The 22,486-nt window shown below is 45.8% G+C and overlaps 1 protein-coding gene across 3 annotated transcripts in view; it reads right to left on the bottom strand.

Annotated features, from left to right (window-relative positions):
- Nucleotides 1–21,676, bottom strand: part of LOC129864881 (CD9 antigen-like) — a 73,763-nt gene extending 52,087 nt beyond the window's left edge. Inside the window, exon 1 of one of the 3 annotated variants that reach the window (XM_055937177.1) lies at nt 21,452–21,676. In XM_055937177.1, coding sequence (XP_055793152.1) covers nt 21,452–21,520 — 69 coding nt within the window. In that variant the 5' untranslated portion in view covers nt 21,521–21,676. Of the gene's footprint in view, nt 1–2,117; nt 2,154–2,323; nt 2,534–21,451 lie in introns of those variants that run through there. The other 2 variants (XM_055937178.1, XM_055937179.1) reach the window with 2 other exon arrangements.
- Nucleotides 21,677–22,486: the final 810 nt, after the last annotated feature.

Here is a 22,486-nt window from a genome sequence, read left to right on the forward strand (position 1 = left end):
CTATTCAAGTCCAACCCCGGCGAACCCCATTCAGAACCTATACAAGTCCAACCCCGGCGAACCCCATTCAGAACCTGTCATTGTTACAACACAAGCAATATTTCCAAATCACAACTGAAGGAATCCTATCTGGGAATGTCAACATGTGTTAATTATTGTGTTTTAAAATAAAATATTCCCGGCATAAAATATTCCCGGACACCTCACCACTGTGTGAGAGGTGCGAGCAGGATGAGGGGACGTTGACCCACTTGGACATGTCCTAAGTTACAGGCTTACTGGGCTCTCGTTTGGGAATAACCAGGAAGGGAAAGCTGTCTCTCTGTTTGGTTACAGTTGATGGGAATAACCAGGAAGGGAAAGCTGTCTCTCTGTTTGGTTACAGTTGATGGGAATAACCAGGAGGGGAAAGCTGTCTCTCTGTTTGGTTACAGTTGATGGGAATAACCAGGAGGGGAAAGCTGTCTCTCTGTTTGATTACAGTTGATGGGAATAACCAGGAGGGGAAAGCTGTCTCTCTGTTTGGTTACAGTTGATGGGAATAACCAGGAGGGGAAAGCTGTCTCTCTGTTTGGTTACAGTTGATGGGAATAACCAGGAGGGAAAGCTGTCTCTCTGTTTGGTTACAGTTGATGGGAATAACCAGGAGGGAAAGCTGTCTCTCTGTTTGGTACAGTTGATGGGAATAACCAGGAGGGGAAAGCTGTCTCTCTGTTTGGTTACAGTTGATGGGAATAACCAGGAGGGAAAGCTGTCTCTCTGTTTGGTTACAGTTGATGGGAATAACCAGGAGGGAAAGCTGTCTCTCTGTTTGGTTACAGTTGATGGGAATAACCAGAAGGGAAAGCTGTCTCTCTGTTTGGTTACAGTTGATGGGAATAACCAGGAAGGGAAAGCTGTCTCTCTGTTTGGTTACAGTTGATGGGAATAACCAGGAAGGGAAAGCTGTCTCTCTGTTTGGTTACAGTTGATGGGAATAACCAGGAGGGAAAGCTGTCTCTCTGTTTGATTACAGTTGATGGGAATAACCAGGAGGGGAAAGCTGTCTCTCTGTTTGGTTACAGTTGATGGGAATAACCAGGAAGGGAAAGCTGTCTCTCTGTTTGGTTACAGTTGATGGGAATAACCAGGAGGGAAAGCTGTCTCTCTGTTTGATTACAGTTGATGGGAATAACCAGGAGGGGAAAGCTGTCTGAAATTGGAGACTGTACCTACATTTGAAATGTGGTTATAGGATTTAGGGAATGTAATACATATGGAAAAGATACAATACCTCCAATAGAAGCCCAATGTTTTACAAAACATGTCAGCCGATACTGGATAAATGGTCTAGTCCTGCTTCACTACTAGGTTGACGATCTGCTGCTACTCTGTGCTGTACTACACTCAATATTTATTTTGGGCTTAACTACACTGCTTCTAATGACTATATGCTGTCTTCTTATACGTGTACCACCTAATAGGATTTAGTTATATTTTGTGTATGTGTGAGTTAAGTTCTGTCCTCTATATTGGCCATCCCATTCAACAGTACAATGAATGTCAATGTTTGTACTGCTGTCTTGTTTAATATTTTTATTATTGGAAAATAATAAACATATATATTTTTTAAAGTATTAATATAGTAACATAAGACAGCTACCTGGATGATATATCACACACAGTCAGAGAGAGAGTGTATCTCAGGGTTACCTTACCAACCAAGGGAAACAACCAGACAGTCCCCCAGTCTGGTTTAGCTTCTCTGTGTTAATCATCCTCTTTTCTCACTATGATCAACAAACAGCTGACCACCAAAATGCTGATAACATTGTAAAAGAGAAGAGAGAATGTGACAAAAGAGAGAGGGCCGTTTTTTTTTTTTAACTAGGCAAGGAAGTTGTGACGAAATTGATTTACAATGACGGCCTTTACCGGGGAACAGTGGGTTAACTGCTTTGTTCAGGGGTAGAACGACAGATTTTTATCTTGTCAGCTCGGGGATTCGAGCCAGCAACCTTTCAGTTACTGGCTCAACGCTCTAACCGCTAGGTTACCTGCCCCCCCCCCAGGCTCAGGTAAGAGTGGACTCAGTAGAGAGAATATGAGACAGAAGGGAGATATCTCAGAGCACTTACCCAGAACAGGAAGTTAAACATAAACATACTAACCACTAGGCTACCTGCCCCCCCATACTAACCACTAGGCTACCTGCCCCCCCCCATACTAACCACTAGGCTACCTGCCGCCCCATACTAACCACTAGGCTACCTGCCCCCCCATACTAACCACTAGGCTCTAACCACTCAGTAGAGAGAATATGAGATATAATCAGAGCACTTACCCAGAACAGGAAGTTAAACATAAACATCAGGTATTTGATGCATTTGATTCCTCCTACGACTCCCATGGTAAAATACAACACAGGTTTGGTGCTGGAGAGAAATATCCCAGAGAAGTCTAGTCCCAGAGTTAAAACCAACGCTTCCCGCTTCTTATTTAGAGACAAAGATAGTGAGTGAAAGAGCGCGAGGGAGCGAGGTCTGTGGAGAATTCCTGAGCCACACCCTCCAACCTCACTTGTTCTTTGTTAGTCCGTCAGTCAAGCAGGAAGGGGAGGGGCCCTAAAGCCTACAATCAAGCTTCTACGCAGATGCAAGATTCTGAGTGTTGTCGTTCGTCCTCGTAGCTGCATTCAACATCCCTTTTTTACTTCCTGAAAACGGAGACGTACCATTCCTTCCTCAGCCGTGGGGGCAGGGTTTCGCTTGGTTCCTTGACCTGATCTTTAGACTAGACAGCGCCTTTCGGAAAGTATTCAGACCCCTTGACCTTTTCCACATGTTGTTACGTTACAGCCTCATTATCACGGAACCCTCCGGAACGTTCATTACGCACACCTGTCCCCTAGTCCCACCTGTCCCACTGATTAGTACGTCCCCTAGTCCCACTGATTAGTACGTCCCCTAGTCCCACTGATTAGTACGTCCCCTAGTCCCACTGATTAGTACGTCCCCTAGTCCCACTGATTAGTACGTCCCCTAGTCCCACTGATTAGTACGTCCCCTAGTCCCACTGATTAGTACGTCCCCTAGTCCCACTGATTAGTACGTCCCCTAGTCCCACTGATTAGTACGTCCCCTAGTCCCACTGATTAGTACGTCCCCTAGTCCCACTGATTAGTACGTCCCCTAGTCCCACTGATTAGTACGTCCCCTAGTCCCACTGATTAGTACGTCCCCTAGTCCCACTGATTAGTACGTCCCCTAGTCCCACTGATTAGTACGTCCCCTAGTCCCACTGATTAGTACGTCCCCTAGTCCCACTGATTAGTACGTCCCCTAGTCCCACTGATTAGTACTTGTATAAGTGTGCCCTTTGGCTTCCATTAGGCTGTCCATTATTGTTATAATGTCTGTTGGTGCGTGTGAGTACCTGTGCTTTGTGTTTTGGGCTTTCGTGCCCTTGTGGATTGCTCAGATGATTACGGGTCTCGTCCCGTGGTTTAGTCATTGTGCCCTTGTGGATTGCTCAGATGATTACGGGTCTCGTCCCGTGGTTTAGTCATTGTGCCCTTGTGGATTGCTCAGATGATTACGGGTCTCGTCCCGTGGTTTAGTCATTGTGTCCTTGTGGATTGCTCAGATGATTACGGGTCTCGTCCCGTGGTTTAGTCATTGTGTCCTTGTGGATTGCTCAGATGATTACGGGTCTCGTCCCGTGTGTTAATCATTGTGTGTTATTTATTCGAGGTACTCCTCGCTCTTTTGTTTTGGGTTTCTAACCTGTGTTTTGTTACGTGTTTGTTTGGTCTTCGTCTTAATCAATTTTAGAATGAGGCTGTAACGTAACAACATGTGGGAAAAGTTAAGGAGTCTGAGTCTCTAAACAATAGTGCAATTTTTAAGTTAAAAAAAAGGTATTAGATGAACAATAGATAAGTAAAGAAATTAAAACAACAGTAAATAAGAAAGTGAATGCCAATAGTGCGGGTAGCCATTTGATGAACTGTTCAGGAGTCTGATGGGGGTAAAAACTGTGGAGAAGCCTTTTGGTCCCAGTATGCACTGTGGGCTACTCATCCAAGAAGTCTATTTTGCATTGATGACCACATATAATCTCAGTGACTGTTCAAACAGTAAACCAAACAACAAGAATCCACCCAAAAAGGTGTTTAGAAGTAATAACTATTGTGAAATGGACCGGCTGTAGTCTATTGGACCAGACGGTCACATGGAGATATAGGCTTTGTTTCTATTGGACCAGACGGTCACATAGTGATGAAGGCTTTGTTTCTATTGGACCAGACCATCACATAGTGATGAAGGCCTTGTTTCTATTGGACCAGACCATCACATAGTGATGAAGGCCTTGTTTCTATTGGACCAGACCATCACATAGTGATGAAGGCCTTGTTTCTATTGGATCAGACCATCACATGGAGGCCTTGTTTCTATTGGACCAGACCATCACATAGTGATGAAGGCCTTGTTTCTATTGGACCAGACCATCACATGGAGGCCTTGTTTCTATTGGACCAGACCATCACATAGAGATGAAGGCCTTGTTTCTATTGGACCAGACCATCACATGGAGGCCTTGTTTCTATTGGACCAGACCATCACATAGAGATGAAGGCCTTGTTTCTATTGGACCAGACCATCACATGGAGGCCTTGTTTCTATTGGACCAGACCATCACATAGTGATGAAGGCCTTGTTTCTATTGGACCAGACCATCACATAGTGATGAAGGCCTTGTTTCTATTGGACCAGACCATCACATAGAGATGAAGGCCTTGTTTCTATTGGACCAGACCATCACATGGAGGCCTTGTTTCTATTGGACTAGACCATCACATGGAGGCCTTGTTTCTATTGGACCAGACCATCACATAGAGATGAAGGCCTTGTTTCTATTGGACCAGACCATCACATAGTGATGAAGGCCTTGTTTCTATTGGACCAGACCATCACATGGAGGCCTTGTTTCTATTGGACCAGACCATCACATGGAGGCCTTGTTTCTATTGGACCAGACCATCACATAGAGATGAAGGCCTTGTTTCTATTGGACCAGACCATCACATAATGATGAAGGCCTTGTTTCTATTGGACCAGACCATCACATAGTGATGAAGGCCTTGTTTCTATTGGACCAGACCATCACATAGTGATGAAGGCCTTGTTTCTATTGGACCAGACCATCACATAGAGATGAAGGCCTTGTTTCTATTGGACCAGACCATCACATAGTGATGAAGGCCTTGTTTCTATTGGACCAGACCATCACATGGAGATGAAGGCCTTGTTTCTATTGGACCAGACCATCACATAGAGGCCTTGTTTCTATTGGACCAGACCATCACATGGAGGCCTTGTTTCTATTGGACCAGACCATCACATGGAGGCCTTGTTTCTATTGGACCAGACCATCACATGGAGGCCTTGTTTCTATTGGACCAGACCATCACATGGAGGCCTTGTTTCTATTGGACCAGACCATCACATAGTGATGAAGGCCCTGTTTCTATTGGACCAGACCATCACATAGAGATGAAGGCCTTGTTTCTATTGGACCAGACCATCACATAGAGATGAAGGCCTTGTTTCTATTGGACCAGACCATCACATGGAGGCCTTGTTTCTATTGGACCAGACCATCACATAGTGATGAAGGCCTTGTTTCTATTGGACCAGACCATCACATGGAGGCCTTGTTTCTATTGGACCAGACCATCACATAGTGATGAAGGCCCTGTTTCTATTGGACCAGACCATCACATAGTGATGAAGGCCTTGTTTCTATTGGACCAGACCATCACATAGTGATGAAGGCCTTGTTTCTATTGGACCAGACCATCACATAGTGATGGAGGCCTTGTTTCTATTGGACCAGACCATCACATAGAGATGAAGGCCTTGTTTCTATTGGACCAGACCATCACATAGTGATGGAGGCCTTGTTTCTATTGGACCAGACCATCACATAGTGATGAAGGCCTTTTTTCTATTGGACCAGACCATCACATGGAGGCCTTGTTTCTATTGGACCAGACCATCACATGGAGGCCTTGTTTCTATTGGACCAGACCATCACATGGAGATGAAGGCCTTGTTTCTATTGGACCAGACCATCACATGGAGATGAAGGCCTTGTTTCTATTGGACCAGACCATCACATAGTGATGAAGGCCTTGTTTCTATTGGACCAGACCATCACATAGTGATGAAGGCCTTGTTTCTATTGGACCAGACCATCACATGGAGATGTAGGCCTTGTTTCTATTGGACCAGACCATCACATGGAGATGAAGGCCTTGTTTCTATTGGACCAGACCATCACATAGTGATGAAGGCCTTGTTTCTATTGGACCAGACCATCACATAGTGATGAAGGCCTTGTTTCTATTGGACCAGACCATCACATGGAGGCCTTGTTTCTATTGGACCAGACCATCACATAGTGATGAAGGCCTTGTTTCTATTGGACCAGACCATCACATAGAGATGAAGGCCTTGTTTCTATTGGACCAGACCATCACATAGTGATGAAGGCCTTGTTTCTATTGGACCAGACCATCACATGGAGGCCTTGTTTCTATTGGACCAGACCATCACATGGAGGCCTTGTTTCTATTGGACCAGACCATCACATAGAGATGAAGGCCTTGTTTCTATTGGACCAGACCATCACATAATGATGAAGGCCTTGTTTCTATTGGACCAGACCATCACATAGTGATGAAGGCCTTGTTTCTATTGGACCAGACCATCACATAGTGATGAAGGCCTTGTTTCTATTGGACCAGACCATCACATAGAGATGAAGGCCTTGTTTCTATTGGACCAGACCATCACATAGTGATGAAGGCCTTGTTTCTATTGGACCAGACCATCACATGGAGATGAAGGCCTTGTTTCTATTGGACCAGACCATCACATGGAGATGAAGGCCTTGTTTCTATTGGACCAGACCATCACATAGAGGCCTTGTTTCTATTGGACCAGACCATCACATGGAGGCCTTGTTTCTATTGGACCAGACCATCACATGGAGGCCTTGTTTCTATTGGACCAGACCATCACATGGAGGCCTTGTTTCTATTGGACCAGACCATCACATGGAGGCCTTGTTTCTATTGGACCAGACCATCACATAGTGATGAAGGCCCTGTTTCTATTGGACCAGACCATCACATAGAGATGAAGGCCTTGTTTCTATTGGACCAGACCATCACATGGAGGCCTTGTTTCTATTGGACCAGACCATCACATAGTGATGAAGGCCTTGTTTCTATTGGACCAGACCATCACATGGAGGCCTTGTTTCTATTGGACCAGACCATCACATAGTGATGAAGGCCCTGTTTCTATTGGACCAGACCATCACATAGTGATGAAGGCCTTGTTTCTATTGGACCAGACCATCACATAGTGATGAAGGCCTTGTTTCTATTGGACCAGACCATCACATAGTGATGGAGGCCTTGTTTCTATTGGACCAGACCATCACATGGAGGCCTTGTTTCTATTGGACCAGACCATCACATAGAGATGAAGGCTTTGTTTCTATTGGACCAGACCATCACATAGAGATGAAGGCCTTGTTTTTATTGGACCAGACCATCACATAGTGATGAAGGCCTTGTTTCTATTGGACCAGACCATCACATAGTGATGAAGGCCTTGTTTCTATTGGACCAGACCATCACATAGTGATGAAGGCATTGTTTCTATTGGACCAGACCATCACATGGAGATGAAGGCCTTGTTTCTATTGGACCAGACCATCACATAGTGATGAAGGCCTTGTTTCTATTGGACCAGACCATCACATAGTGATGAAGGCCTTGTTTCTATTGGACCAGACCATCAGATAGTGATGAAGGCCTTGTTTCTATTGGACCAGACCATCACATGGAGATGAAGGCCTTGTTTCTATTGGACCAGACCATCACATAATGATGAAGGCCTTGTTTCTATTGGACCAGACCATCACATGGAGATGAAGGCCTTGTTTCTATTGGACCAGACCATCACATGGAGATGAAGGCCTTGTTTCGTTTCTATTGGACCAGACCATCACATAGTGATGAAGGCCTTGTTTCTATTGGACCAGACCATCACATAGTGATGAAGGCCTTGTTTCTATTGGACCAGACCATCACATGGAGATTTAGGCCTTGTTTCTATTGGACCAGACCATCACATAATGATGAAGGCCTTGTTTCTATTGGACCAGACCATCACATGGAGATGAAGGCCTTGTTTCTATTGGACCAGACCATCACATAGTGATGAAGGCCTTGTTTCTATTGGACCAGACCATCAGACTCTGTATAGTGTCTCCATCTAGTGGTGGAAATATAACACTGCAGGTCAGACTAAGATGTACCAGTTATAGTGAAGATGAGGAGGAGGAGGAAGAGGAGCTTGTTGACTCCAATAGTTCTCTGTTCTGCTAGCCACATGATAATACAGGTAGCTAAGCCTCCTGGAGATTTACTACTGGATGTGCAGGTTTTTGTTCCAGCCCTGCTCTAGCAAACCTGATTTGACTAATTAGCTGCTCATCACTGTTTATGGGCCAGAGTCAGTTTTCATTATTTTTGTAGACAGCAGTCCAATCCTTTTACATCCACGAGGTGGAGTGAACGAGTGTACACTACGAAGGGTAAAGACGGGGAACAAGGGCTGTATGTATCAAGTGTCTCAGACTAGGAGGGCTGATCATTCAAAGACTCAGTCGTGTGTTGATGTTTCTACCATCTTGCCTTTGTGCTGTTGTCTGTGCCCAATAATGTTTGTACCATGTTGTGTTGCTACCATGTTGTGCTGCCATGTTGTGGTGCTACCATGTTGTGCTGCTACCATGTTGTGCTGCTACCATGTTGTGCTGCTGCCATGTTGTGGTTCTACCATGCTGTGGTGCTACCATGTTGTGCTGCTACCATGTTGTGTTGCTACCATGTTGTGCTGCTACCATGTTGTGCTGCTACCATGTTGTGCTGGTACCATGTTGTGCTGGTACCATGTTGCTCTGCTACCATGTTGTGTTGCTACCATGTTGTGTTGCTACCATGTTGTGTTGCTACCATGTTGTGTTGCTACCATGTTGTGCTGCTACCATGTTGTGTTGCTACCATGTTGTGCTCCTACCATGTTGTGCTGCTACCATGTTGTGTTGCTACCATGTTGTGTTGCTGCCATGTTTTGTTGCTACCATGTTGTGTTGCTACCATGTTGTGCTGCTACCATGTTGTGCTGCTGCCATGTTGTGGTGCTACCATGTTGTGGTGCTACCATGTTGTGTTGTTGCCATGTTGTGGCGCTGCCATGTTGTTCTGCTACCATGTGCTGCTACCATGTTGTGTTGATACCATGTTGTGTTGCTACCATGTTGTGCTGCTACCATGTTGTGCTGCTGCCATGTTGTGGTTCTACCATGTTGTGGTGCTACCATGTTGTGGTGCTGCCATGTTGTGGTGCTGCCATGTTGTGCTGCTGCCATGTTGTGGTGCTGCCATGTTGTGGTGCTACCATGTTGTGGTGCTGCCATGTTGTTCTGCTGCCATGTTGTGCTGCTACCATGTTGTGCTGCTGCCATGTTGTGTTGCTACCATGTTGTGGTGCTGCCATGTTGTGCTGCTACCATGTTGTGCTGCTGCCATGTTGTGCTGCTGCCATGTTGTGCTGCTACCATGTTGTGGTGCTGCCATGTTGTGCTGCTGCCATGTTGTGCTGCTGCCATGTTGTGCTGCTGCCATGTTGTGGTTCTACCATGTTGTGGTTCTACCATGTTGTGGTTCTGCCATGTTGTGGTTCTGCCATGTTGTGGTGCTGCCATGTTGTGGTGCTGCCATGTTGTGGTGCTGCTACCATGTTGTGGTGCTGCTACCATGTTGTGCTGCTGCCATGTTGTGCTGCTGCCATGTTGTGTTGCTACCATGTTGTGCTGCTACCATGTTGTGTTGCTACCATGTTGTGTTGTTGCTGCCATGTTGTGTTGCTACCATGTTGTGCTGCTACCATGTTGTGCTGCTGCCATGTTGTGTTGCTACCATGTTGTGGTGCTACCATGTTGTGCTGCTGCCATGTTGTGCTGCTGCCATGTTGTGCTGCTACCATGTTGTGGTGCTGCCATGTTGTGTTGCTGCCATGTTGTGTTGCTGCCATTTTGTGGTGCTGCCATGTTGTGGTGCTGCCATGTTGTGGTGCTGCCATGTTGTGGTGCTACCATGTTGTGGTGCTACCATGTTGTGTTGCTACCATGTTGTGGTGCTGCTACCATGTTGTGGTGCTGCCATGTTGTGGTGCTGCCATGTTGTTGTCATGTTGTGCTGCTACCATGTTGTGTTGCTACCATGTTGTGCTGTTACCATGTTGTGTTGCTACCATGTTGTGCTGTTACCATGTTGTGTTGCTACCATGTTGTGCTGCTGCCATGTTGTGCTGCTACCATGTTGTGCTGCTACCATGTTGTGCTGCTACCATGTTGTGCTGCTACCATGTTGTGCTGCTACCATGTTGTGTTGTTACCATGTTGTGCTGCTACCATGTTGTGCTGCTACCATGTTGTGCTGCTACCATGTTGTGCTGCTGCCATGTTGTGCTGCTATCATGTTGTGTTGCTATCATGTTGTGGTTCTACCATGTTGTGGTGCTGCCATGTTGTGCTCCTACCATGTTGTGGTTCTACCATGTTGTGGTTCTACCATGTTGTGCTGCTACCATGTTGTGCTCCTACCATGTTGTGTTGTTGTCATGTTGTGCTGCTACCATGTTGTGCTCCTACCATGTTGTGTTGATACCATGTTGTGTTGCTACCATGTTGTGCTGCTACCATGTTGTGCTGCTACCATGTTGTATTGTTACCATGTTGTGCTGCTACCATGTTGTCCTGCTGCCATGTTGTCCTGCTGCCATGTTGTGGTGCTGCCATGTTGTGCTCCTGCCATGTTGTGCTGCTGCCATGTTGTGTTGATACCATGTTGTGTTGCTACCATGTTGTGGTGCTGCCATGTTGTGGTGCTGCCATGTTGTGGTGCTGCCATGTTGTGGTGCTGCCATGTTGTTGTCATGTTGTGCTGCTACCATGTTGTGTTGCTACCATGTTGTGCTGCTACCATGTTGTGCTGTTACCATGTTGTGTTGCTACCATGTTGTACTGTTACCATGTTGTGTTGCTACCATGTTGTGCTGCTGCCATGTTGTGCTGCTACCATGTTGTGCTGCTACCATGTTGTGCTGCTACCATGTTGTGTTGTTACCATGTTGTGCTGCTACCATGTTGTGCTGCTACCATGTTGTGCTGCTACCATGTTGTGCTGCTACCATGTTGTGCTGCTGCCATGTTGTGCTGCTACCATGTTGTGTTGCTATCATGTTGTGGTTCTACCATGTTGTGGTGCTGCCATGTTGTGCTCCTACCATGTTGTGGTTCTACCATGTTGTGGTTCTACCATGTTGTGCTCCTACCATGTTGTGTTGTTGTCATGTTGTGCTGCTACCATGTTGTGGTGCTGCCATGTTGTGCTCCTACCATGTTGTGGTTCTACCATGTTGTGGTTCTACCATGTTGTGCTCCTACCATGTTGTGTTGTTGTCATGTTGTGCTGCTACCACGTTGTGCTCCTACCATGTTGTGTTGATACCATGTTGTGTTGCTACCATGTTGTGTTGCTACCATGTTGTGCTGCTACCATGTTGTGCTGCTACCATGTTGTATTGTTACCATGTTGTGCTGCTACCATGTTGTCCTGCTGCCATGTTGTCCTGCTGCCATGTTGTGCTCCTGCCATGTTGTGCTCCTGCCATGTTGTGCTCCTGCCATGTTGTGTTGATACCATGTTGTGTTGCTACCATGTTGTGGTGCTACCATGTTGTGGTTCTACCATGTTGTGCTGCTGCCATGTTGTGGTGCTACCATGTTGTGCTGCTACCATGTTGTGTTGATACCATGTTGTCCTGCTACCATGTTGTCCTGCTGCCATGTTGTGCTGCTGCCATGTTGTGCTCCTACCATGTTGTGCTGCTACCATGTTGTGCTGCTACCATGTTGTGGTGCTACCATGTTGTGGTGATACCATGTTGTGCTGTTACCATGTTGTCCTGCTGCCATGTTGTGTTGCTACCATGTTGTGCTCCTACCATGTTGTGAACCTACCATGTTGTGCTGCTACCATGTTGTGCTGCTACCATGTTGTGGTGCTACCATGTTGTGTTGATACCATGTTGTGTTGCTACCATGTTGTGTTGCTACCATGTTGTGGTGTTACCATGTTGTGGTGCTACCATGTTGTGGTTCTACCATGTTGTGCTGCTACCATGTTGTCCTGCTGCCATGTTGTGTTTCTACCATGTTGTGGTGATACCATGTTGTGCTGTTACCATGTTGTGTTGCTGCCATGTTGTGGTGCTGCCATGTTGTGGTGCTACCATGTTGTGGTCCTACCATGTTGTGTTGCTGCCATGCTGTGTTGCTACCATGTTGTGTTGCTACCATGTTGTGGTTCTACCATGTTGTGGTGCTGCCATGTTGTGGTGCTACCATGTTGTGCTCCTACCATGTTGTGTTGCTGCCATGTTGTGTTGCTACCATGTTGTGTTGCTACCATGTTGTCCTGCTGCCATGTTGTGTTGCTACCATGTTGTGGTGCTACCATGTTGTGGTGCTACCATGTTGTGGTGCTACCATGTTGTGGTGCTGTTTCTGGGTGATTGTGCAAATACGGGCCTTTTTGGGTCTCAGGGTTAGATTTTTAAGATAAAATGTGAATTTGCAGGGCTAGCCCTCTCCACAACACCAGGTAAATGTCTAGCCTGCCATGGAAGATGATCATGATTAGATATGGAGACATCATGGTTGGGTGCTGTTTTCTGTTTGTTCCCCCCTTGGTGGTGACAAGTTTGCCAGGGCTGCATCAATGACGACTGAGAAACACACACACACACTGTTGACCTCTCTGGGTGTGTGTGTGTAACTGAAGCTCTGTTCTCTCTCAGGACTCTGGAGAATCAACAACAATGTCTTTGTCTCCCCGTCACCAGCCTCTCTCTCTCTCTCTCCTTTTTCTCCAATCTCTCTGTTTCTATTTCCCTCTCTTTCTCTCTGTTCTCCACCCACAGGAGCACGGGAGCACGGGGGCATAGGGGCACAGGAGCACGGGGGCACAGGAGCACAGGAGCATAGGGGCACAGGAGCACGGGGGCATAGGAGCACAGGGTGAGAAAGTCAGAGGAAGAAATCAATACACTTTCACTTCTTTGTCATAAAGCAACGTTTCCCAAACCAGGGCTGTTGTCCTTTTCTGCCCAAAAGATCACAAAACATGATAGCCTGGTAACCTTCCTCTTTTCTACCCAGAAGATCATACAACATGATAGCCTGGTGACCTTCTTCATTACACAGAAGTTCACACAACATGATAGCCTGGTGACCTTCCTCTTTTCTACCCAGAAGATCACACAACATGATAGCCTGGTGACCTTCCTCTTTTCTACCCAGAAGATCATACAACATGATAGCCTGGTGACCTTCCTCTTTTCTACCCAGAAGATCACACAACATGATAGCCTGGTAACCTTCCTCTTTTCTACCCAGAAGATCATACAACATGATAGCCTGGTGACCTTCTTCATTACACAGAAGTTCACACAACATGATAGCCTGGTGACCTTCTTCATTACACAGAAGACCATACAACATGATAGCCTGGTAACCTTCTTCATTACACAGAAGACCATACAACATGAAAGCCTGGTAACCTTCTTCATTACACAGAAGATCATACAACATGATAGCCTGGTAACCTTCTTCATTACACAGAAGATCACACAACATGATAGCCTGGTAACCTTCTTCATTACACAGAAGACCATACAACATGATATCCTGAGTCTTCTGAATTTCCCAATACCTTTCTGATACATATCAGTCACTTCAAACCTCCTTCAGATTGAAATACTGTCAAAAGGACCGGCAGACTGATTGGTAGAAAATAAACTGTCAAAAGGACCGGCAGACTGATTGGTAGAAAATAAACTGTCAAAAGGACCGGCAGACTGATTGGTAGAAAATAAACTGTCAAAAGGACCGGCAGACTGATTGGTAGAAAATAAACTGTCAAAAGGACCGGCAGACTGATTGGTAGTAAATAAACTGTCAAAAGGACCGGCAGACTGATTGGTAGTAAATAAACTGTCAAAAGGACCGGCAGACTGATTGGTAGTAAATAAACTGTCAAAAGGACCGGCAGACTGATTGGTAGTAAATAAACTGTCAAAAGGACCGGCAGACTGATTGGTAGTAAATAAACTGTCAAAAGGGACTGGCAGACTGATTGGTAGAAAATAAACTGTCAAAAGGACCGGCAGACTGATTTGTAGTAAATAAACTTTTTTTTAATATCACAAACAGGTCGCCGGCCAAAAAAGTCTGGGAACCCATATATCTATATATATATATCTGTCTAAAATGCGAATGGTTCCAATCTACACTACCGTTCAAAAGTTTGGGGTCACTTAGAAATGTCCTCGTTTTTTAAATAAAAAAATAAAAAAAGTCCATTAAAATAACATCAAATTGATCAGAAATACAGTGTAGACATTGTTAACGTTGTAAATGATTATTGTAGCTGGAAACAGCAGATTTTTAATGGAATATCTACATAGGCGTACAGAGGCCCATTATCAGCAACCATCACTCCTGTGTTCCAATGGCACGTTGTGTTAGCTAATCCAAGTTTATAATTTTAAAAGGCTAATTGATCATTAGAAAATCCTTTTGCAATTATGTTAGCACAGCTGAAAACTGTTGTGCTGATTAAAGAAGCAATAAAACTTATTGTACTTGTCCTCTTGCTCAGTTGTGTACCGGGGCCTCCCACTCCTCTTTCTATTCTGGTTAGAGCCAGTTTGCGCTGTTCTGTGAAGGGAGTAGTACACAGCGTTGTACGAGATTAGCCTTTTAAAAAGATAAAGATGAGGAAGAGTTCCCAGGAGCCCACGACCTCAGCATGCAGACTTGAGGCTATAGTTACTTTAGCATCAATCCAAGATACAGATTAGGAAGAGTTCCCAGGAGCCCACGACCACAGCATGCAGACTTGAGGCTATAGTTACTTTAGCATCAATCCAAGATACAGATTAGGAAGAGTTCCCAGGAGCCCACGACCACAGCATGCAGATTTGAGACTATAGTTACTTTAGCATCAATCCAAGATACAGATTGGGAAGAGTTCCCAGGAGCCCACGACCTCAGCATGCAGACTTGAGGCTATAGTTACTTTAGCATCAATCCAAGATACAGATTGGGAAGAGTTCCCAGGAGCCCACGGGAAGCATGTGTCTCAAGCTACATCAATCAGATGCATGTACGAACAATGAGCTCCACCTGTCACCTGCTACACTCATAGTAGGTACCACCTGTTACAGTCTGCTGGGATGTAACTGTACAACCTGGTCTCATAGAATAGACGTAACATTTACATTTACATTTTAGTCATTTAGCAGACGCTCTTATCCAGAGCGACTTACAGTAGAGTGCATACATTTTATTACATTTTTTTTACATACTGAGACAAGGATATCCCTACCGGCCAAACCCTCCCTAACCCGGACGACGCTATGCCAATTGTGCGTCGCCCCACGGACCTCCCGGTTGCGGCCGGCTGCGACAGAGCCTGGGCGTGAACCCAGAGACTCTGGTGGTGCAGCTAGCACTGCGATGCAGTGCCCTAGACCACTGCGCCACCCGGGAGGGTAACATAGTAACATAGTAAATGTAGATCCGTGACACTAAATTTAGTATGATATGTTGTGTTTGGTATGGTTACATAAGACCGAAGGTTACCTAAGGCAAAAACAAAAGTAGGGTGGTTGGTTGGGGTAGATCGGCAGGCGTATAAAGCCAAGGTCTAGTAACCCAAAGGTTGCATCGGCAGGCGTATAAAGCCAAGGTCTAGTAACCCAAAGGTTGCATCGGCAGGCGTATAAAGCCAAGGTCTAGTAACCCAAAGGTTGCATCGGCAGGCGTATAAAGCCAAGGTCTAGTAACCCAAAGGTTGCATCGGCAGGCGTATAAAGCCAAGGTCTAGTAACCCAAAGGTTGCATCGGCAGGCGTATAAAGCCAAGGTCTAGTAACCCAAAGGTTGCATCGGCAGGCGTATAAAGCCAAGGTCTAGTAACCCAAAGGTTGCATCGGCAGGCGTATAAAGCCAAGGTCTAGTAACCCAAAGGTTGCATCGGCAGGCGTATAAAGCCAAGGTCTAGTAACCCAAAGGTTGCATCGGCAGGCGTATAAAGCCAAGGTCTAGTAACCCAAAGGTTGCGAGTTTGAATCACATCATGGACAACTTAGCATTTTAGCTAATTAGCAACTTTTCAAATACTTAATACTTTTCAGCTACTTTGGCGCTTCTTAGCATGTTAGCTAACCTTTTCACTAACCCTGACCTTAAGGTTAGGGTTAGGGGAAGGGTTAGCTAAAAGGGTTAGGGTTAGGGGGGTGGTTAGCTAAAAGGGTTAAGGTTAGGGGGAGGGTTAGCTAAAAGGGTTAAGGTTAGGGTTAGGGGGAGGGTTAGCTAAAAGGGTTAAGGTTAGGGTTAGGGGAAGGGTTAGCTAAAAGGGTTAAGGTTAGGGTTAGGGGGGTGGTTAGCTAAAAGGGTTAAGGTTAGGGTTAGGGGAAGGGTTAGCTAAAAGGGTTAAGGTTAGGGGGAGGGTTAGCTAAAAGGGTTAAGGTTAGGGGGAGGGTTAGCTAAAAGGGTTAAGGTTAGGGGGAGGGTTAGCTAAAAGGGTTAAGGTTAGGGGGAGGGTTAGCTAAAAGGGTTATCCCTTCCCCTAACCCTACCCCTAACCCTTTTAGCTAACCCTCCCCCTAACCCTAACCCTTTTAGCTAACCCTTCCTCTAACCCTAACCTTAAGGAAGAGTGTTTTGAATACTGATGCTAACCTTTCTGGTTATAACCTTTTTCGGCAAGACAGATCTTCCAAAGGTGGAGGAGTCGCAATCTTTACCAAGGATCACCTACAGTGCTCAGTTTTCTCCACCAAGTCTGTCCCCAAACAATTTGATTTGCTGGTTTTAAGCATTAAACTTTCTATTAGCTCTTTGTTGACTGTTGCTGGGTGTTATCGTCCTCCATCAGCACCGGCCTGTACCCTACCTGCCCTAAGCTCTCTCCTGGCCTCTTACACCACGTCTGAATTTGTCCTGCTAGGTGACCTAAACTGGAACATGCTTAAACCACCTGACCAAGTCCGAAAGCAATGGGACTCCCTAAATCTTTCTTAACTGACTTAACTGACTTGCCTAGTTAAATAAAGATTAAATTAAATAAATAAAAATACATTTAAAAAATTGTCTTAAGTCTATGGCAAGACATGAAAATGCCAAAGGTGATTCTAACATGTATTGACTCAGGGGTATGAATACTTATGTAAATTAGATATTTCTGTATTTCATTCTCAATAAATTAGCAAAGATTTCTAAAAACATGTTTTCACTTTGTCATTATGGAGTATTGTGTGTAGAAGGGTGAAAAAATAATAACCCTAACCACTGTACTATCCTCTGTCTCCTCTGCTTCCTTCTGCATGCATTGCAGCCTGCCTCAGCCTCACAACTGAGCGCCACATCACGTCTCTTTAGCCTACTATCTGTAAAGCAGAGTTACTAGGAGAACTTAACAGCCTGCCTCAGCCTCACAACTGAGCGCCACATCACGTCTCTTTAGCCTACTATCTGTAAAGCAGAGTTACTAGGAGAACTTAACAGCCTGCCTCAGCCTCACAACTGAGCGCCACATCACGTCTCTTTAGCCTACTATCTGTAAAGCAGAGTTACTAGGAGAACTTAACAGCGAAGTCTCCATGTTTCCTTCATCCTTCCAGCTGGCTCAGTCAAACCAGCCAGAGCCCTTCAACCTTACTGCAGTAGAAGTCTCCATGTTTCCTTCATCCTTCCAGCTGGCTCAGTCAAACCAGCCAGAGCCCTTCAACCTTACTGCAGTAGAAGTCTCCATGTTTCCTTCATCCTTCCAGCTGGCTCAGTCAAACCAGCCAGAGCCCTTCAACCTTACTGCAGTAGAAGTCTCCATGTTTCCTTCATCCTTCCAGCTGGCTCAGTCAAACCAGCCAGAGCCCTTCAACCTTACTGCAGTAGAAGTCTCCATGTTTCCTTCAACCTTCTAGCTGGCTCAGTCAAACCAGCCAGAGCCCTTCAACCTTACGGCAGTAGAAGTCTCTGCCGGCAAGCTAGCCGCCTGACATGGGATTAACACCGGTAACCGTAACCGGTAACCGTAACCTGAATCCCAGGACTGTCCTCGGACCACTCTTCACATTTCCCCGAAAAAAAAAGTATGACAAGACCTGGGAAATGATATTTCCCCCCAATGTCACACGAATGCAATTCCACAAAATACACAACATTCCCAGGAGCAGATTGGGTAATGTATTATTTTCTGTCAAACAGGTTGTCATGGAAACCTTTAGCCGAGCATATTTACTTCATACACCGTCGCCATGGATTCAAACCAGAAGCATCATTTACATTTCCGGATTGCACAAGAGACCCGAATGCAGTTGAGAGAGTTCTCCTCAGAACTTAACATTTGAACCTGGTCCGATCCAAGCCTGGTGAGCTGGAGAAATGTAAGCTAAATTGAGGGGAGGGATATTTGGTAACAATTAGGCTGGAGAAATGTTAATAAATTGAGGTGAGTGCTAATGATCATCTTTATTCTAGTTTGCTGAAATATTAGCCAATCAATATTAGCCGTAACAGTATAACTTGTCCGTCCCCTCGCCCCGACCCGGGCGCGAACCAGGGACCCTCTGCACACATCAACGACAGTCACCCACGAAGCATCGTTACCCATCGCTCCACAAAAGGCCGCGGCCCTTGCAGAGCAAGAGGAACCACTACTTCAAGGTCTCAGAGCAAGTGACGTCACCGATTGAAAGGCTATTAGCGCGCACCACCGCTAACTAGCTAGCCATTTCACATCGGTTACACCACCGCTAACTAGCTAGCCATTTCACATCGGTTACACCACCGCTAACTAGCTAGCCATTTCACATCGGTTACACCACCGCTAACTAGCTAGCCATTTCACATCGGTTACACCACCGCTAACTAGCTAGCCATTTCACATCGGTTACACCACCGCTAACTAGCTAGCCATTTCACATCGGTTACACCACCGCTAACTAGCTAGCCATTTCACATCGGTTACACCACCGCTAACTAGCTAGCCATTTCACATCGGTTACACCACCGCTAACTAGCTAGCCATTTCACATCGGTTACACCACCGCTAACTAGCTAGCCATTTCACATCGGTTACACCACCGCTAACTAGCTAGCCATTTCACATCGGTTACACCACCGCTAACTAGCTAGCCATTTCACATCGGTTACACCACCGCTAACTAGCTAGCCATTTCACATCGGTTACACCACCGCTAACTAGCTAGCCATTTCACATCGGTTACACCACCGCTAACTAGCTAGCCATTTCACATCGGTTACACCACCGCTAACTAGCTAGCCATTTCACATCGGTTACACCACCGCTAACTAGCTAGCCATTTCACATCGGTTACACCACCGCTAACTAGCTAGCCATTTCACATCGGTTACACCACCGCTAACTAGCTAGCCATTTCACATCGGTTACACCACCGCTAACTAGCTAGCCATTTCACATCGGTTACACCACCGCTAACTAGCTAGCCATTTCACATCGGTTACACCACCGCTAACTAGCTAGCCATTTCACATCGGTTACACCACCGCTAACTAGCTAGCCATTTCACATCGGTTACACCACCGCTAACTAGCTAGCCATTTCACATCGGTTACACCACCGCTAACTAGCTAGCCATTTCACATCGGTTACACCACCGCTAACTAGCTAGCCATTTCACATCGGTTACACCACCGCTAACTAGCTAGCCATTTCACATCGGTTACACCACCGCTAACTAGCTAGCCATTTCACATCGGTTACACCAGTCCCACTGAAACCCACAATTCTGCCTCCTGTCTCGCTTGAAAAACCAAAGCGCGTCAAAATACCGCTATAACATTTCCTCAGCTTCTCTGCGCTGTCTGCTACTGCTGCCCCACACGTCGGTAGAGAACGTGTGATCAACAAACGGTATGGCACTAGGCCTAGATATGGAAATACATTTAAACAGAGTTGGTCGCTGTTAAGATACCTTGATATGTAAACAATTTACCCTCTTCATCTCCCCGTTATTCATGAGCTGATCTGCTGTCTGTATAATCATTAATTAACTCGATTTTGTCAAATAGGAGATATTTTGTAATTCGTTGGAGGTTATCTAGCAACTTTGGTCATGCGACTTTAGTTTGACTATCGTTACAAAGTTTGTATGATTGGACAACACAATAGCCTGCTCCGGGTGCGCTCTGAGCATCCTGAACGCGCTCTGTGTCGAGATAGCATAGGCCTACTGCTGAAAGACACTGAATTCATTGAGGAACATTATAACGGTTTTAAAATGGCATTTTTTCCCGGTATCTAGCAAACACTATCTGCAGCGTCTCTAGCTGCCTACTTGAGCGGACTCCAAGGCGGGGCAGTTCGTTTCACGTCTCAGGCCCTCGGTCTGTGCAGCGAGAGGGCGGATTTAACCGTTTGAGAGAGTAGTGAATGCGCTGCTATAAAAACAAATCCGGGAGGCATATCCGGGGGACGCAGGCGAACATAACGAACAAACCAGTGTTCAAGATTCCACTCGTTCGTAAAGAGGCAGGCGCTGATTTTGTATTTATTTTTATTTCACCTTTATTTAACCAGGTAGTCTAGTTGAGAACAAGTTCTCATTTACAACTGTGACCTGGTCAAGATAAAGCAAAGCAGTGCAACACAAACAACAACACAGAGTTACACATGGAGTAAAACAACAAACATAGAACTGTCAGATCAGGAATATAAGCGTTCTGACCTTTGATCAACGCTGGGAGCAATATTTAGATGTTGAGCCATCATTTATTTTCTTTACTGTGTAGAAAATATATATTTTTGTTATTGACTTTTCAAATTAGAAAAAAATGTCCGAGGTCCGGACCGAGGTGTCCTAATTGGTAGTTAGCCCAACCGAGGTCCGGACCGAGGTGTCCTAATTGGTAGTTAGCCCAACCGAGGTCCGGACCGAGGTGTCCTAATTGGTAGTTAGCCCAACCGAGGTCCGGACCGAGGTGTCCTAATTGGTAGTTAGCCCAACCGAGGTCCGGACCGAGGTGTCCTAATTGGTAGTTAGCCCAACCGAGGTCCGGACCGAGGTGTCCTAATTGGTAGTTAGCCCAACCGAGGTCCGGACCGAGGTGTCCTAATTGGTAGTTAGCCCAACCGAGGTCCGGACCGAGGTGTCCTAATTGGTAGTTAGCCCGACCGCAGTATTCAGTCATAACGAGGTGCATTGAGTGAGACTCACCCAGAAGACGAAGTTGAAGATGAACAAGATATATTTGACGCAAGTCTCGCCTCCCGTCAGCAGCGCCATGGTCCGTCTGTCTGTCAGATGAAGAGATTTAGACGTCTGTAATACTGTTATAAAAGCTGTATAATAATGTTGTTGATTCCGGTCAGTTGGGCGAATGGAGGTTGATGGTAGTCCTCTCTGTCTCTGCTGTCTGCGTGCTGTGCGTGGTGGTGCCTATATAGAGGCGCGCAGCACTCCCACCTCAGACACACATTGTCTGACACTTTTCTCTCTCTCTCTCTCTCTCTCTTTCTTTCTTTTTTTCTTGAGGTTTTTTATGGTCAATATACAGAATATGAACAACTAGTCAGATTTGAGTCCTATAGATTTAGTCAGGTTGTTACTAAACACTGTTTCTGTGTGTGTGAGGCTGAGGTGATTCACTCTGACAAGGCATACTGTTAATTACAGGTCAGATCAGCCTCTCTCTGGCTCTTTGCTTAGTCTGAGTCCTGACACAAATAAAACACACACACCCATACACACAAATAAACACACAAATAAACACACACACATATAAACACGCACACATGCACGGATAGAGGGTCAGAGAAGCAAGGACAGAGGGACAGTGTCCTTGCAGCAGTGTCCAGAACAATGGTTCCTGTTGTGTCCAGAGAGTCTGTCTTCCCACTGCACTGTGATACACATACCACACACAGCCTGTCCCTTGTGTGTTACTGTAATCATGGACTAGGTTTACCACACATAGCCTGTCCCTTGTGTGTTACTGTAATCATGGACTAGGTTTACCACACACAGCCTGTCCCTTGTGTGTTACTGTAATCATGGACTAGGTTTACCACACATAGCCTGTCCCTTGTGTGTTACTGTAATCATGGACCAGGTTTAGCCTGTCCCTTGTGTGTGTGTTACTGTAATCATGGACCAGGTTCAGCCTGTCCCTTGTGTGTTACTGTAATCATGGACCAGGTTTACCACACATAGCCTGTCCCTTGTGTGTTACTGTAATCATGGACTAGGTTT

This window comes from Salvelinus fontinalis, chromosome 11 (assembly GCF_029448725.1).
Source record: "Salvelinus fontinalis isolate EN_2023a chromosome 11, ASM2944872v1, whole genome shotgun sequence".
NCBI classification, from domain to species: domain Eukaryota; kingdom Metazoa; phylum Chordata; class Actinopteri; order Salmoniformes; family Salmonidae; genus Salvelinus; species Salvelinus fontinalis.